This window comes from Penicillium mononematosum (genome assembly GCF_028829835.1).
Source record: "Penicillium mononematosum strain IBT 11891 chromosome Unknown utg000005l:1.0-9366267.0:1.0-9372171.0, whole genome shotgun sequence".
NCBI lineage: Eukaryota > Fungi > Ascomycota > Eurotiomycetes > Eurotiales > Aspergillaceae > Penicillium > Penicillium mononematosum.
This window is the reverse complement of record NW_026643275.1, coordinates 1,663,189-1,680,779: the sequence shown is the minus strand read 5'-3', so window position 1 is coordinate 1,680,779 and position 17,591 is coordinate 1,663,189. Positions and strand designations below refer to the sequence as shown.

General features: G+C 47.1%; 7 protein-coding genes across 7 annotated transcripts; 3 read left to right on the top strand and 4 right to left on the bottom strand.

Moving 5' to 3' along the window:
• Positions 1–2,071: 2,071 nt before the first annotated feature.
• N7519_008727 (alpha/beta fold hydrolase) lies at positions 2,072–2,997 on the top strand (the record flags this gene model as incomplete). The annotated part of the gene is made up of 2 exons (XM_057295502.1): positions 2,072–2,923; positions 2,953–2,997. The coding sequence occupies 2 exons, from the start codon at positions 2,072–2,074 to the stop codon at positions 2,995–2,997; spliced, it is 897 nt and encodes a 298-aa protein (XP_057143384.1).
• Positions 2,998–5,873: 2,876 nt separating this feature from the next.
• N7519_008726 (uncharacterized protein) lies at positions 5,874–6,384 on the top strand (the record flags this gene model as incomplete). Its single annotated transcript, XM_057295501.1, has 2 exons — positions 5,874–6,024; positions 6,083–6,384. 2 exons carry the CDS (start codon positions 5,874–5,876, stop codon positions 6,382–6,384), a joined length of 453 nt encoding a protein of 150 aa, XP_057143383.1.
• A 1,301-nt stretch (positions 6,385–7,685) lies between these two features.
• On the top strand, positions 7,686–9,747 carry N7519_008725 (uncharacterized protein; the record flags this gene model as incomplete). The annotated part of the gene is made up of 7 exons (XM_057295500.1): positions 7,686–7,941; positions 8,045–8,144; positions 8,207–8,219; positions 8,273–8,490; positions 8,544–8,693; positions 8,742–9,145; positions 9,200–9,747. 7 exons carry the CDS (start codon positions 7,686–7,688, stop codon positions 9,745–9,747), a joined length of 1,689 nt encoding a protein of 562 aa, XP_057143382.1.
• A 236-nt stretch (positions 9,748–9,983) lies between these two features.
• N7519_008724 (PHD finger domain-containing protein) lies at positions 9,984–11,045 on the bottom strand (the record flags this gene model as incomplete). Its single annotated transcript, XM_057295499.1, has 1 exon — positions 9,984–11,045. One exon carries the CDS (start codon positions 11,043–11,045, stop codon positions 9,984–9,986), a length of 1,062 nt encoding a protein of 353 aa, XP_057143381.1.
• A 124-nt stretch (positions 11,046–11,169) lies between these two features.
• Positions 11,170–11,619, bottom strand: N7519_008723 (uncharacterized protein; the record flags this gene model as incomplete). The annotated part of the gene is made up of 2 exons (XM_057295498.1): positions 11,170–11,531; positions 11,583–11,619. 2 exons carry the CDS (start codon positions 11,617–11,619, stop codon positions 11,170–11,172), a joined length of 399 nt encoding a protein of 132 aa, XP_057143380.1.
• Positions 11,620–13,127: 1,508 nt separating this feature from the next.
• On the bottom strand, positions 13,128–14,330 carry N7519_008722 (ankyrin repeat domain-containing protein; the record flags this gene model as incomplete). Its single annotated transcript, XM_057295497.1, has 1 exon — positions 13,128–14,330. One exon carries the CDS (start codon positions 14,328–14,330, stop codon positions 13,128–13,130), a length of 1,203 nt encoding a protein of 400 aa, XP_057143379.1.
• Positions 14,331–16,475: 2,145 nt separating this feature from the next.
• Positions 16,476–17,035, bottom strand: N7519_008721 (uncharacterized protein; the record flags this gene model as incomplete). Its single annotated transcript, XM_057295496.1, has 4 exons — positions 16,476–16,562; positions 16,616–16,859; positions 16,912–16,970; positions 17,033–17,035. 4 exons carry the CDS (start codon positions 17,033–17,035, stop codon positions 16,476–16,478), a joined length of 393 nt encoding a protein of 130 aa, XP_057143378.1.
• Between the last annotated feature and the right edge of the window lie 556 nt (positions 17,036–17,591).

Genomic DNA, 17,591 nt, shown 5'->3' with positions numbered 1-17,591 from the left:
ATTATTATAAAAAAGTAGTATCACGTAGCCTAGAGGTAGCTGTTAATGGCTACGATACTAGAGATCTAGTGAATACTAGCATAGGAAAATCGGGAAGAAGAAAGGTGATAATGAATCTATGGAAAGCAGGCTGTATATGAAGCCTATGCTAACAAAGAGAATCACAAACTAGGAAAAAGCCTCGGTCTGCACACAAAGACATCCCATGTATATCAACAGTAGCAACGTATCTTCGCATTATGCAGTCCGGATGATTGTAGGCTCATGGAGATACGATACAGATAGAGAATCAATAGAGAAAACAGAAGAAAATGAGTGAGAGGGACTAGTGAAGAAAAACAGGGGGGGGGGAGAGAGAGAGAGTTATCTAGGTTCTACCTAGGTACTCATAAGGCGATGCCTCGGGCATCCAACATAAGCAGGCCCTGTTTTGTAACTGGGGTACTGTCGACTCCTTGCTATAATTCAAACGAGGATTTCAACAGGTCATAAGTATCCGAGACAGTAGACTGTTCATACTGTAGACCTCTTTAAACAGCTGGTCGGTCGGTATCGGAAGCGACATTCGATGAGACATGGGCGCAGTCGTCCCATAAGAGTGTTCTAAGAGTATGCCTTAGCACCGGAAGGTATCGTTCGACAGTTTGGACATTGTTGTCAGCTATGCGTGCTACTAGCTCAGGGGTTTCTGGAGTTCATTGATTCGCCCTGGAACATCGGGAAGATTTCTTTCCGGTTCAATGTCTTTCTGTTTGGGGCCTGGTAACAGAAAAAAACATAGTGGTGATCGCATGTAAGTACGGGACAGCCTGGAGGATCAGTAACAATAGTGACATGGTTCTCGCAATCGCTTGTTCTGTGACAACCGGTTGGCACCTGACCTAAGGTGGTAACAATATCGGAGGCTACGCTTCTTAAATAAACTTTAGAGGCACCGTTGACAAACAGATGCTGACTGAGTCGCCATATTCACCTGGGCACATTTTCCTATCGGGAAAATACCATACCGCATCCAATATCTCGGCAACTACCTACAGACCTGCAGGTGTCACCTTAGCATGCGATCCTCAGTCCCGCGTTAGTAGCTTCCAGTGGGCATGATGTTTGTTATGACTGTAGCCTCCAAAAATCAGGCTGCTGGTGAGAGTGCGTATATTTGGTAGAGTGTTGGGATGGACTGGCTTCGTCTTACTGTATGCCACGGCAGGCAATGCTTCCATTATTTTTTATTGTTCGTCTTTGCAAGCTGATGCAAGACGTGGCTGTACGGGCAAGTCCACTTCGGAGATCTCTTGTCGACCATGGCTGTCTTGGTCATCAGCGTCGGTGGATCCCCTCACCTACAGGTCTTTTACCTCAAAATCCGCTTCATTGCATAAAAAGGAACTCTGACGCTGAGCGGAGTTAAGCAAATAATCAGTTTTCTTAGAGATAAACATAAGTTGTGGGTTTCCAGCGGGTTTCAGCTATTCAGTATTCCATGCCAATCTTCAACAGGAGGTCAAAAGTCGGACCCTAAAGTGGACAGGAATACCCACATAAGTGGGTACGGGTTTATCATTTTGGCCAATAGGGATAAACCCGCAATACCTTCTTTGGGCGGTGGTTTGTCTCCGTAGTCGCTACCGATGATCACTGACAACAAGAGTGGAACAATATTCGAACAATATTCGTCTTTTTCGATCACCGGAGTTAACATACGGGAGGAAAACCTGCATGCGTACGGCATAAATACTCGGAAATGTACTTACCTAGGTAATTATCGTCTCTTTAGTAAGCGGCAAGACTACTCATTACTAGATGGTTTAACGGAAATTGGCTAGTTAGACTCCGGTGGATTCGAACTTATTTGCAGTCCTGTTAATAACCATTTAATTTCCAATCATCCTAATTAATAATAGTGAGATTGGGATTTGCGTGGGCGGATGATGACGACGACTTGTTGCCGTTGTCGGCAAACCAGGAAGCTATGGCTGCACGCTGAGAATATAAAAACCCCAAGGCTGGCAATAACCTTGGAAAAAACACCCATAACGCCAGCAGCTATACCAGGACGAAAAAAGTCACTAATATGGACAACTATACACGAAAGGTCTTCACGACTTCGCGTTCCCTGACTTACACTTATTACGACTCTGGCTCTGCCAATCCCCTCTCGGCCGACCAAACCACTCTCCTCTTCCTTCACGGCTTCCCTGATAGCGCACACCTCTGGCATCAGGTCGTCCCACACCTGCGGTCCCTCCCGCACCGAAAACTCGTCCCGGACCTTCTTGGGTTTGGCGGCAGCTCTAAACCGACTGACCAGGCCCTGTTCAGACCCTCTTGTATCGTCTCCGACCTGGTTGAGCTCCTGGCCATTGAGGGTGTACAGGAGGTCGTGGTGATTGGACATGACTGGGGTTCTATTCTGGCACAGCGCTTCTGGCTGTGGAAGCCAGAACTTTGCGTTGGCATCGCGATGTTGAATGTTGCGTATCAGCCGCCAACGGCGCAGCCATTTGACCTGACCGCTGTGAATGCAGAGTTCGAAAGAGTGACAGGGTATCCGCTGTACGCCTATTGGGAGCTTTTCATTGCAGATGATGGCGCCTTGCTTGTGGATGAGCACTTGGACAGGTTCTGGGAGGTGATGCATGGCGCTAGGGAACATTGGATGCGCGATATATTCTGTGTACGGAATGCTATGCGGAGCTTTTTGGAAGGCAACGAGAAGATCGAGTTGAAGGAATACGCTAAGTCGGGGAAGAGATGGAAGGAGGAGTGGTTCAAGAGCGTGCAGGGCGGTGGTGGGTTGACAAGCGCGATGTGCTCCTATAAGCCAATGGTATACAATCTTGACTTTGATGCTGAGAATGCGTTACCGGCGGGGCGCGCGCGGGTTACCGTGCCTGCTTTCTTCTTAGGGTGTTCCGGTGATGAGGTATGTTTGCCAGCACTAATTGACCAGAGCAAACAGTCTGGTCTCCTGCCAGACCTCACAGTCAAGGTTATTGATTGCGGACATTGGTCCCCAATGGAGAAGCCGGATGAAGTGGGCAAGGCTCTATTTGACTTCGTGGGAGAGAGGTTTTAGAAGCTGTTAGATCATCCCATCTCCCATAGATGAGATGCCTCTGTGCTAGGCAGACTGAGCCCTCTATGGTTGCTTGTTCTTTGTCGGTTAGAGCTCCATAAAGAGCCATCTTTTGATAGATTGAATGTGCCAGTTTGTTCTCACTGATTTTTTGCAGTGACCTTCAAAGCCTTAACCGAAGCAATCAGAGACGATGAAGACTAGTATAAGGGGAGTTGTGATGGTTATTAATTTATCTCTCGTGCCTCATAGTATATTGACAAACCAGCCTTGTTCTGTTTTGGAATGGAGCCGCCCGTCTTATTATGTTATTTATGTATCACTAAGCTTGGGACTATAGCAGGGACTTGAAATCGTCTAAGAATAACGATAAAATAGCCGTATTTACAGCCCTAATCCAATCCATATTCTGGTCTGATTCCTGGTCATTCCGTGTGACTGTCTAGCTGAGGCTTGGCAGGAAAGTACGAGACGGTTAAGAATCCGCTTAGTACGTTACGTATTTAGCTACCCTAAGTAAATCCCTACGTTGGTTACTATATAAAGAGGGAAACGCTTAAGGCTATATACTTCTATCCCATAAATTATAGTATATAGGTCGATTTAGTATACGTAATTTAGCTTTATACTTAATCTTATATATAAAAGGATCTCGGAGCTGTCTAAGAAGTGGATTTAGAGAGGTATAGGAGTATGTATTCTTAATCTGTGTCTATCTACTACCTGTAACCTCAAAATTCCAATGCTCGCTTACATAACGTATGAACAACCTTCCAAGGTTGGAACATAAAGTAAAAAGGCAAAGGTGATGCGCACTGCTCGTAGTGGAGAGCCTATCTCCCCACTACACTACCTAGGTAGGTAAAATGTATCTTATGTAATCACTTAGGAGCACCCGTGGACCTGGGCAGTGGCCTAAGTTCCCGCGAGAATTACACCAGGTGAATATAAGAGTCAGGTGATCGGTACAGTAATTGATCAGGTGACTTGACTGACTAACTTTGAAATACTTGCTACATGGCCGTTATGCTCGCCATGCGTCCGTCCGTCTTGACATTGGATTTGGTATTATCAGAGGTCACCATCAGGCTTCTTTAATATCTTCCTCGGAGTAATAATACATCTGTATTTCATTATTTTCCCACCATTGCATTCAGGCGCCAGCTGTCCCTGCAATATGGGCTCCCGACATATGTGCCCAACTTGTTCTGCGGCATTCTCGACCAAAAGTCATCTACGCCGACATGAGATATCACGTGCGATGCTTAGCCCACCTTCCTTAGGCTAAGGTTTTCTTCTAATGACTGGTGTAGACTTGCCATATCGCCCTTATAACTGCCACTTCTGTCAACAGCCATTTTCACGACTGTGCGTGACCTGCGTCCCCTACAACTACTCTACTGACTCTCACAGAGATTCTGCTCGCCGTCACGCGAGAGCATGTCGAAGCAGAGGATTCCAGCCCGTGCCACAGTCCCAAAAGAGGGGTAAGCACAGAACTTCGTGTGACCAGTGTGCTGCTGCGAAACGCGCGTGTGACAAGGATATACCTTGCCGATCATGCAGACGGGATAGTTTGAAGTGTACCTATGTGCGCTTGGAGGCTGATGCACAGTCTGTTAAGCATCAGTGGTCCTGTGACAGCCCTGCGCAACCGAGGACCGAACGCGGTATTCTAGCAACCCAAACCAACTTCGTGACTCCGCTGAACCCAGCAGCGGACAATTCGGTAAAGACAAGGATACCGTTTCTTTTAAACTACTTCAAAACGGACAGTACCTTCTTTAGGCGGCATTCTGCTCTTAAGTTAGGGCGTTCTCGATCTGAGGAAGGATTAGGCGTGGCTTCCGAGCTGCGCCACTGTGACCTTTCCCAACTGAACTTAATGGCGCCCAGTTTGTTTGACGATAATTCCAGCTGCCAATTCTTTCAGTTCCTCGACAATCAACTATCGCCTCCGAGCCCCATCTCTCATAGTCCTCTGCCGAATCTGCAACTGGAGGGTCTCGCAAGACGGAGTGCAGAATTGATTAAAATGCTGACGCTTGTTGCTGGGCGTACGGAAGCGACGGGAAGAGTTCAAGCTTGCTTTGATGCTGCTATCTCACAGGATCTATTCTCCACCGTGAATATGACCGAATTCACGCAACTGTATCTTGAACATTTTTATCGTCATTGTCCTATTTTTCATTTGCCCTCTTTTTGCCTGGAATCGGTCTCTTTGCCTCTCCTACTGGCGATTTTCATGGGCGGTTCAATATACTCTTACCCACGCGATACATATACCCTTGCGATCGACTGCTTTGATCTTGTGGAAGAGTATATATTCAGCTTCCCGATTTTCCATAAAGAATATGCGGGCCAGGGCTCCATGGACCGTAAGATTTCCTCTCTCATGGAACCCTTTGTTGCCGCAATCATCATGGTGCAACTTCAGATGGGACGAAATAATGCCGAAGTGTATCGAAGAATCCGGACCCATCGGTTTCCAGCACTAGTGCGTGTTGCGCGGTCACTATCGCTATTTAACATCAGAAGGCGGACTGCGTCATCAAGGTCACCATTTGACAATCTGACATTTTTAGAGAATGAGTGCCTTATCCGGTACATCGGCCCCCCTAAGTTGGCTCTTGAAACTTTTAAGACTAACTGGGCGTTCAATAGGGTTTCTACATATTTATTTCTCCTTGATTGCCAATTCATTATTGGTTTTCGGTCTCCTCCGCTTATCACGATTGTGGAGTTGACAGGAGACCTCCCGGGCAACGAAATAGACTTTTTACTTGACGATACAAAGATGCTTGCTCGCACTATTACTGGAGACCTAGACCAATGCAACCTGTCCATTGCGGAATTTGAGGGATTGCTTATGGACAACAGCTGGTGTGGCGCAGACAATTCTCAGTTCCGAAATATCAGTGTTTTCGGGCTGTATGCCGTACTTTGTGGTAAGTTCCAGATCATTTGTTTAGTTGACCGAGCGTCTCAGCTAAGTCCCCCTCATAGGATTCCCCTCAATAATCTTCTCTGCTCACGCAACTGGAACTATTCAACGCCAACTACAAGTAATAGAGCGAGCTCTGTCTAGGTGGAAATTAATATGGGACCTATTGATCTCGCAAACACCATCAGAGGAGCTCGAACGTGTTGGCATCATGATGAGTGCTGATGAAGTGTGGCTACTTGGGAAAGTATTTTTGCGTATGGATCCCAAGGACTTCTTGGAGGGGCTAGACAGTGATTCGATGGAAGATATCGAGTCTCTAGTTAACCGCATGAAGAAAACGGTGGCTCGATCTGGACGATAGTGGGGGTTATTATGAACTATTTTTTCTATAGCTTATCATGGTTATGGTTTTACCAATCCCTAAATCATGTTGTGGAATTGGGTAGTTCCGATTGTATGCTGTACATTATGCAATAAATGTCCCGATCAGTACTTGCGTAATGATCGAACTACGCATCCAGTCGAAATATTGTAGTTTTTCTGTGAAATCTCCTAGATGACATTCTCTCGGCAAAGTCCTATCATCAGAGCACAATCACCAAGCCCAAAAGATAAAACAAATGGATAAATTGCGTATATCGTAGGTACAACCGGATCAGCCCCCCGACGTCGGGCCCCGGTTCCGGACATGGCCCGCGCGCGTATGGAGTCGTGTGATTAGTCATTGACGCACACCCGTGGACATCACACCTCCAGGCGAAAATATTTCAGACCTTATTTGAAGGTCTTTGAATATTAAAGGCTAATAAGTGGAAGTTACTGAAACCTGGACTAGAAACTAAATGTTGGGGAAATTTCCTCAACATCGTTCTCGCTTGAAGTTCTTGGCACGTCGAAGATCTCAATCGTCCTGCTCGATGAGGAAAGGTATGGTGGACCTGACGGAATTACACCTACGACACATATCAGAGGCTGAAGCTTGACCTATAGGGGCGACATGGAAATGTGGTTGGCCAAGTCCATATCTGATCCACTCATCAGTCCACTCGTCGGCTTCAAATTATCTAACATGAAAGATTTTCCGTCTTATAAATTGCTTCCCCTTTCACCCATTGCTACCCACCTCTATCCCTCCAGTCCTGTAGAGGCGATATAGTCGAATCTTCTTATACTTCATCTTCCACCTTGCCCTTTGGCGTTCTAGGAGATCGTCTACCTCCGAACAGACTTGACGAATCCGAACAGACTTGACGAAAACACCCCGCAATACTAATCACGGCACGCAACTACATAGTTCACCCTCCAAAGAAACTTGATCTCAACAGTCTCGCAAAGTTCAAGGTTCTGAAGTAGCAGCAAATAGTTGCATTTCATCCCGTTGCGCCAACTTCGGTTCTACTCGACTTCCACTACTCCATTGCGCATCTCCCGGAATTCCCTTGCGAACAGATTAAAAATCAGCCCTTGCACCTACGACTTTTTATCCATTGCGCCACTTTATACGACAATTTCAGTAGCGATATACCCGAAACAAAACGGTAGATCGTGCCCTCACGCAAGAGCTATATTCGACCAGTCACCTTATCCGTTGCACCAACCGGTCATTTGCCAAGCGACTCAATTGTACAGCTGCCCTGTTGCCATACCGGACCTCTGGACAACATGCCGAACTGGAAAGACCTTTTGGCCAACCGTGAGCGACGCCAATTTCCCGAAGTTGTGGTCCCCTTGGCCCATGGCTCGGCACCGAAAACCAATGATAGCCAGGACAATGACTCCAGCAGTGGCCTCGACAGGACGTCTTCTCAGGAAAAGGGTACCGCCGGTACTCATGTCAGTAGCACATTGACTCTGGAAGCTCTCAGGGCAGACGTCGAAGCCGATATTAATGCTTCAGGCCATGACACTGCATATGATCGTACGTTCTTATGGCCACCGGGTCTTGTCTCATCGATTCAGAATTGGCATTTCCTCATCGCCTAATCTTGATTATCTGTGCTGGATCTAACATCATTTCACAGGCAAAGCGAAAGTAATCAACAGAGCAGTTCAGGACATTGGTATGGGACGCTATCAATGGGGTCTCTTTGTCCTTTGTGGAATGGGCTGGGTTGCGGACAAGTAAGCAAATCTTCACCTCATCACTCCAGTTCTAGTGTTTTCCTAACGAGTCATTGTTATAGCCTTTGGTTGCAGGTACGATATGTGTTATTTAATCAATCTTACAACAGTGGGCTAATCAATCTTAGGGAGTCGCTCTCACCTTGACACCCATCGCCATGGAATTTGGCGTCTCTGAGAATGAGTCTCGCTTTGCAACTTGTGCTCTGTTTGTGGGTCTTATTGTCGGTGCCTCTTTCTGGGGTATTGCTTCCGATGCTATTGGACGCCGTCCAGCTTTCAACATGACGCTTTGCATTTGCGGTACCTTTGGCCTCGCCGCTGGAGGTGGACCTAACTGGATTGGGTAGGTTCTTTCACAGGTCTTGGGTAGTACTTTTTTATTGACTTGGAGAACAGGACATGTGCTTTATATGCTTGCTTGGGTCTGGGTGTTGGCGGTAATCTACCCGTGGACGCAGCCGTTTTCCTGGAGTGTTTGCCTCCCAACTCAACCCAAATTCTCAGTGGACTGGCAACATGGTGGTCTGTCGGTACTTTAATTGCCAGGTTTGTCTCCCCGACACATTGCTGGTTTCCGAGCTAATCCCCGGTCAGTATGCTCGCCTGGGCTTTTATTCCCACTTTCTCTTGTGAAAGCTATGACACCTGTACCAGGGCAAACAACTGGGGCTGGAGGTATCTTGTTTTGACGCTGGGTGCCATTACCTTTGCCATGTTCCTTTGTCGATTCTTCCTCTTTACGCTCTACGAATCCCCAAAGTTCCTGGTTGCCCGCGGTCGTCAGGACGAAGCAGTCGCTGCAGTTCACGGAATCGCCCACAAGAACAGGACTACCACCTGGCTCACCGAAGACATCTTGAACGAGATCGGTGGGTATCCAGAGGAGGCTAAGGAAAAGCAATCCCTGTCCACAGGGCAAATCGTCAAGAGGTCTCTTGAGAGATTCTCGGTTCAACAAATCAAGCCCTTGTTCAAAACAAAGCGTCTTGCCGTTTCGAGTACGTATCCCTCTCCCTAGTTCACGGGATCTTCTTCTGGCTAACATATCAAAGCCATCTTGATCTGGTTTTGCTGGACATGCATTGGAATGGGCTATACTCTGTTCAACGCTTTCCTTCCTCAATATCTGGGCGCCAACTCTTCCACTTATATCACCTATCGCAATTACGCCATCACAGCAGTCTGTGGAATCCCAGGTCCACTTCTTGGCTGGGTTCTGGTTGACATCAAGTACATTGGCCGCAAGGGCACCATGGCTGCATCCACCCTGATCACGGGCGTCTTGTTGTTCTGCTTCACCGCTACCAAGGATCCTAACATTCAGCTCTTGTGCTCTTCTTTGGAGTCTTTCTTCCAGATGATCATGTACGGTGTGTTGTATGCCTATACGCCTGAAGTCTTCCCTGCACCAAACAGAGGGACAGGATCTGGAATTGCTAGTTGCCTGAACCGCATCGCCGGTCTTATGGCCCCGATCATTGGTATCTATGCTAGTACTGATCCCGTTGCGCCGATCTATGCGGCGGGTGGACTCATTCTTGCTTCGTTTGTCGCGATGTGCTTTTTGCCAATCGAAACCCAGGGAAAGCAGGCTATGTGAAAAACGTGATCTTGACTTTGACTTTTTCGCTCCGCGTCTCTGAGATTTTAGATCTTGGTTTGGCGGGGGATATCTCATTTCCAACATCCTTTGGTTTCGTTGTACATACCGAAAATGGCCATTTGGCCTCATTATCACAGATGGTGACATCAATATTTATATAGAATCCACACTCACCCTTCTTGGGTGCTCTATATCTTTAGAGCTATAATCCCAGCATGTTGGAATTAGTTCATTCAAGAGGAACATCCACGTCCACTGCCTAGGCCTGTGTCTAATGACATAAGATCAGGTTCCACGCCATATGCTAATCCTGCAAAGACCCCATTGAACCGAATGGTAAAATCAATATGGCCTTTAGGGACATTATGGATTAGATCCCCAATAAGCCGTAGATCTGGTCGAAGGTGCGCAGGCTGGGAGAGTCGCACTCGAAGGCTCTTGGCGGATCCATCGATTTTGATGGCGCACATCCTTCTTTCAGCCCGGCCACCGAGTCTGTTAATCCCACCGGCTGTGAGGCGAGTGGCTTTCGGGTTCTTCTCGAGGCAGACGGCACAGGTGAATGAATCGTTAAATGGTAAGGTTTCCAGCCCAATACACATTTGATGTTGCCATGTACGACACCTAGTACAGTGTACGCCCGAATCCTCTAATCCGGTACGATCGCCGCAGCAGGGTATAGACAGGTCCAGGCTTTGCACAGAAACATCCGTGAACTGGGGCACTGAAGCATAATACCATCGTTCAGCTTCGAAGGAAGCCTGTGCAAACGAGAGTGCATCCCTTGGCTCCAAGCTACGGAGGATCCCTAATAAAACCTCTGATGGCATATAAGAAGGCCACTTCTCTCTGTGAGCCCAGGTCATTTTCCAGCAATTAGAGGACAGAACCTGGGCTAACACCCGAAATCCCGGGGAGCATTGCGTTGCCGAGGAATCGGTTAGGAGCGGGAGAAACCTCGCTGCACGCAGTTTTGTGTTGGGACAATTCAACAAAAGCCACATGGCGCGGTGAGATAAGGATAGACCGAACTTTGTGAGGTATGCGACTAGAACTGTCGATGAACGCTTTAGCTCCGGCGATGGCTGTGCGAACCAGTTGAGGTGATTCAAGATCCGGTTGCAGCATAACGAGAAATCCGTGAAACCAATACCGTTCGTCTTCGGGAAACTGCCATCTGGGGATCGAACTATGGTTGCTGGGCAGTGGCACGTCGCAATCGTAAGATACTTCGAAATCCCATGAAGCGAGACGGAGGATAGCTCTGCTGAACGCATTGAATACACGGCTTCCATAATGCCAGGTCATAGGGTCGTCAATCCAGGAGCGCCATAGAAAGACGAAGTCTTAAGAAGAATTGTTGTTGAAGCTCGACCATGGCTGTAGGCAAATCCATCGGGAGATTCCATTGTTTCAGGCTTACTGAGTCAAATTGCGAGTCGTAATCTTTTTCAGAAACAGGAATGGGGGAAGACACGTTTGTCGTAAAGACTCTACGAAAATGCTGGAGGTTTCACATATCTCGGCCAGGCTGGCCTCAAATGCTTGGGGCGTCAGTACGCCATCAACAGCCGACCGCTTCGAAAGAGTGAAGGTGCCCGCATCCTGATCGATCGTGTAGACAAAATCGAAGTAGGAATCTAGCGGGCTTGGAAAAGGGACTTGATCCCACTGTTCAAGGTTGATGGTCTTGTTATATATCTGCTTGACTCTGCGCACAGTCTCAGCTGCTTCTGGTGGGCTCACTCGAATCCGTGGATGCCGGAGGCGGTACCAGCAGCCTAATTCAAACCATTAATATTGCACAATAAATCATTATGCATTTTGCCAACCGTCCACACGCAAGTTCCATAATCCCCTGATTCCCATTTCGGGAGACTCGGCAAGACGTCTCCCCGGGAGACGATCCACGGGGAAAAATCAACGTCACAACTGGGTGAAAGAAGCTGAGAGATCTAGAGAGATCTTATTTGGGTGTGTACAAAGGGGAGTGCCTCCTTGGAGACTGAGGATAGGAGTGTCTGGGATGTTTGCAATGTTTGATATTCAGGACCGGGGTCACCGCCTTCGTGGTGTTGTGGGTGTTATGTGTCCGGGCACACGGGGAAAAGATCCGCTCAGAAACCAGCGGGGACCAATTGGACGATGATCCGATATGTTGATATGTAGGCTCAAGATTAGGGCAGGGCGGCCAGGGATAAACACGGAGAATCAAAAAGATAAAAAGCAAATCATACAACAGTGAGGATTCGCTGGTGGTCACCCACCCAACTACTAACTCACCGGCGTGTGGCTTATGTGCGGTCAATAGTTGGGTGGGTGTCCCCAGGGTGAGAAATGGGTGAGCGCCGCTTTACGGTCGCGCGACTAGGGTTGATAAGGATTAGTGCGTAATAGATAGGGTGAAAATAAAGGTGAGAGCTAGGTGAGAATCCATCGGCCGAGGTGACCGTCGCACTGACCTTTCCAGCTAAGCGAAAGTAGGACATCATTGGGCCACGAGCCTCCATCTGAAACAGCCAGTCTCTCGGCATCTGCACACAGCCTCAAGTGGAATGGCTTTTGCCTCCCTCTGAAATTTATACAGGAGGACGCAGGCTCACTATCCACATCGGAGGGAGGTAGACCGGGGTTTCCGAATTGTCCTACATAGAGGTTGCAATTACAAGCCAAATGATAGATACCAAGTTATCGTTGCCATGCAAAAACCTTTCAGGCGGGTTAGTTTGGACAATCCCTAATCCGCGCCGGTACCATCCTAGGCCGACAGACGATGCTCTCCAAGGCGCAGTGCGCCGAAGGCAGTTCTCCTCATCTCTTGCTGTACGAGTGTGATCATCCCCTTCATTCTTTTTTTGCTTGATCAATACTATCGAATAACGGAAGTAGAGTAGGCAGGCCAGGTTATCAACATCGGCATTCAAATCGTCGATCTCTTTCAGCTCATTCCTTTGCGAAGATTGGAAAAAGTGGAAAGACACTTCATCAAACGCGCTGCGAAATCAGTTGCCAGCCGACAACATCACTTCTTGTGAACACTCACTTGCTGTAAACTGGCTTAAATATTAGTGCCATTCGATGAGCCCTGCCAGTCACCATATCTAAAGATTCTTCTAGCCCAAGCCCCCCTATGATCATCTCAAGCGCCAGCTTTGGCCTGGATGGTTCATTCTCTCAAAGAATCGGCCACAAGAACATTTTGTTTTTGCCCTTTCGATCGAGGACCGATTGGGGTAAGATTTGATACCTAACAAAATAATATACAGAAATAAAGTGAGTGGGTTTCCCACCTTACGCTGGCTAACTGTCTCTGTCATTGCCATAATTTCCGCTGGACTTGACCGCTATCCCAAACTATTTCCTATCTGTTGCGTTTTTCATTCTTCATGACGATGTCTTCTGTCTTCTTTCTCCCTTTCCCTATCTCTTCCAGGTAACCACTTAAAGTCGCTTGAATGTTTCAAAATTTCAAGCCCTTCAATGGTTTCATCCGGAATATCTGGATTTTCGTGTTTTCGCAAAATGTACAACAGTTCAGTAGCACGCATAAACTTGATATGTTCCAGAATTGTCAATTCTTCCTCGACGTTTTGGCCCAAGGAAACCGGCACACTTTGGCTTGTGTCCGCACCATGTTCTAGACAGAGCTTCACTGCAGGCCCCGAATTAGCGCTGATAGCATATCGGATAGCTGTCCACCCTGCATTGTCTTTGATATTAGGATCTCCTCCTTTGCTTAAAAGCGCCTCCATTCGAGGCAAATTCCCACATCTAGACGCCAGGTGTAATGGTGTCACACCGTCATTATTCTTCGCATTTGCCGCAGCTCCATATTGCAATAACAATCGCACTGCTTCATCGCTGCCCCGTTCATCCGGTTTAGATTGACGATTAAAGAATTTGAGGCCGTCGATTTCTGTACAATGACCTTTGAGAATAACCCCCGACATCTTCGAAAAATCCCCAAAATCAATTTGGGTTACTCGACGCCGAAGTGTCGGGTGGTAAAATGGCATTGGATCGAGACGATGTTTGTGTCCCAATGGGCCATTCAGCTCTTTGGTGTTAGAAGCAGCATGCAATGGCGTGTTTCCAAAATTGTCAAGAATATTGCAATGCATCTCAATACCAACCAGCGACTCTATTGCCTGGAGATTTGACACTTCCGCTGCTAGGTGGAGCAGTGACTTTCCGGATATTGTTTTTGTTAGGAGAGACGCTCCTTTTCCAATGAGATATCTCAGGGTTGCACGAATGTTCCAATTTTCATGAATCTCGCCCCATACAACAGCATGCAAAGGTGTTTCGCCCTGGGAATCCAATGTCATGAAGTTTCCACCCATCTCAAACGCACTGTGAACAACATCGATATTTCCCGATCCGCAAGCGATATGAAATGGAGTTGTACCTTCCACAAGAGAGTTTATTCCACCGTATTGGTTCACGAAAGTTTCAAAAATATCAACGTACCCCAGCTTAGCAGCAATATAGAGAAAGGTTTGAGCCCACCCTTCATATTCAATAGAGTCATTTCTCAGTTGCATCATCTGCAAAAAAGTGGACTCCGAAGCACAACTCATAGTCGATGCAAGCTCAAGGGACCCGAAAGATGCACCGTTTCTGATAAAAATATCAAGCAGGTCTAATCCAGATCCAGTATGAAGCGTTTGATGTAATTGTGCCCCAAGCATCTTGGACCAGTCAACAGAGGAAGACTGCTCTACTAATAGTCTTAGCATTTCCGAATCGCCTTTTTCAACAGCACAGCCGATTAGAACAGAGCCTTTCGTTTGAATTTGATCTGATACGGTGGCCTTTTGTACCAATTTAGACACTGCCGAATAGTCATCTCGAGATACGGCTCTATGTAGAGCAATGAATGGATCAGCAGAGCCATATCGGAGTTTGTGCACTAGGGAGTAGCGCCAATTCGTTTGTTTTGTGTTTTTTCGGGGAGAGCCATTCCCATTTGGGCTTTCTTGAGCCTGGCCCACACTAGGAGCCAGGGTTGCAGGGGGATGCAGTGCGGAGAGCCTTTGTTGACGTGCTGCAATTCCGTGCTATACGTGTAAAGAGACTCATTGTCAGGGCAAAGAGCCGAGTCTTGCACTTCATCTGAAAGGATCAGTCTTCCCGATAAGGATGCATTTTCAAGCCAGTGAGTAATGAAGTGATGCTGCTCGCCGAGGATTTGAGGCGAGATTCCAGAGTTGACCAGCTCTCTTTCCAGCTCGTACCATTCGGCACTATCTTTCTTCAAGCTTAAGATCGTGGAACTAGAAACTAGGCTTGAAAAAGAGCGATTCTCCCCTTCTCTCTCATTGATGGACTCTATAAGTCCGTCTAATCTCTCAACCAAGTCGTTCATAGACCGACTATGCTCAGAGTCAGTAAGCCCTTCATTGCTGATAATTCTTTGCTAGTAAGTCACATACCTTGCCAAGTGTTCATTTAACCCATTTATTTTTGAGGTGGTGCATCTAATTTGTGACTTGCAATTCTCAAAGCCTGAAGATTCCAGCATTTGTTGCATAAAATGTTTCCTTCCTATCCGAGAAACCCTCCCATGGGCTTCGATTATTGTCACTAGGTCTTCTAGAGTCTGGCAGCAATCAAAAAGTCGATCTTCAATTTCTTGTCGACGATCTGTTGAGTAAGTGTCGCTCTTTAGTTTCTCATTGAATATACGAAGTTCGACATGCAACTGAAGAACATCTTGCCCGACTTGAAGAAATGCTGGTATAGAGGTGCGCTGACATGAGCGATAGACTGTCCAGGCCAGATCAGGAAGCTGAGAAAGATCTGCGGGCGATGGACATGTTAGTCCGTGAGCTCTTGGTTTCGAAAATTTGATTGTCATACACATCTTTACGGGCGGCCTGGGCCTGTCTTGTATACAGCGTATTGGTCGTAGAAGAATACTTGATAAGTCAATACCACCATTCGCGATATTTTGGCCGTCTAAAATGGAAAGATGATCAGAAAAGCTCAAATAGGTTAGAGAACTAGGTATGGTTCTGAAAGTAACAGCGATTCCCATCTGGGAAGGTGGTTGAATGTAAATCAGAGCCCAATCCTCGTTGCCCAGCGGATCTATCCTTACCGTGACCTTGGTTCAGCCTCAATGAACCCAGAAGTGCATCTGCACAAAGCATTTGCAAATTTCGCTGCACTTTTCTGTAATTATCCACATCAGATTGGACATCCAGGTTGAAACGACACATATTGCTATGGTCGGCATCTATACGCAATTGTGTTTCCCGGTTTCCTGGAAGGTTTAAAACAGCTGAATCAAACGGAACAATCTAGAATACAAAAATTAGCATCTGCCAGAGAAAGTTGGGATGTTGGGTGGATACATCGCCTATTCCCTCGTAGCAGGATAGTATGTGGTACGATTCGAGCTGGTGTCGGAAAGCCTCACTCAGAATATCGGAAAAGAGTGTTCCTTGTTCTAGAACCTCTATCAAGGCTGAATGAGCCCCAAATGGCAGAGATCGGGCAATCTTAGCACATGCCATGCCGAGGCCGACTTGGACATTCTTTGACGGCCCGCCATGAGGGGTTCCAAAAAACACAAGCGAGTGACTTATCAGGCATGTTTAGCCGATAGATTATGGTGGGAAAGGGGCAGAGTATTAAACTTACGTTGCCTCTTTGATGCCCCTGTACTTTGGACTTGCCCACGCATTCACCAGTGCCTACCATCTTGGTTAGAACACACCTTATATGGGAATGTCACTGATCTTACCTGCTTGATGAGGATCCCCCCCCAGACTGTGTCCGACAAGAATTAAGGGGATGTTTTCACCCTGAATTTGCGTTCAGTTAATTCATTCAGGGAATTTCTCAACGTGCAACTCACAAGTTCCCATCTTGCTCCATAAATCTCATCTAAGAATTGGTTTGCCTCGTGTACAAAGCTATCTTTTCCCGACCCAAAGACGGGACTTGAGTTGTATTCATAGAGGAAAATCCTCGCGTTAGGTTGGACTTTTGGAAAATCGTGTTTCAACCAGAGGTTACCGCTATCATCTTCCGGTTTCCGCCAAGTGTTGAAGGCGTGGCCAGCAGATCCCATCGGATTCAGACCATGGACAGCGATGATGCTAAATCGTGGTCAAAACAAGCAACGTCAAAAATTCAAATTGATAACTGTACTCAAGTTCTGGCTTCAGTGTACCATTTCGCCCTGTGCCTGGCGCCAACTCGCGGAGGGACTATATTTGTGAGCTAAATGGGAACCAGGAGAACCCTGCTAAACACAGTCCAATATTCATACCATGTCGAAAGTCGAAATAGAGTCTTGATTCGGGCTCGCCGTGAAACCACTGCCTTGCAAGTTCCAACGAAGGACAGACAAAGCACTAAATAGCTTTTGCGAAAGATCCCGCGATCATGTGCGCGCACACTTCCGGATGATGGAATATTTTGCGCCCCATCTCTTCGTACCTTTTTAAATTGTAAGTCTATCTGATTGGCGTGGGACAAAAGTACATTTTTGGACCCCTGTAGGCTTGTTTGATTTTCTCTATTACAGTGGCGAGCCTTCTCCACTTTCAAATTGCACACGGCACTCACGCGGCAAATGTGAAACGAACTATCTAGCTGGATAGGCTTCTATTGTTCTCCGCTTTGATTGGTATGAGTCGCCGCCCTATCTACTGGCCAGCCGAAGACAATTGCAGTGTCAATGCCCATGTAGTTTGAGTCGATGGGCAGAGCTAGATATTGATCAAGTCAAAGATCGACAGGTGATATGGCCCCCAAAACCGCACAGCACTAGGCACATGATTTGGTGCCCAAGCAGCAAGAAATTTATTGGTGATGTACGTCTGCCA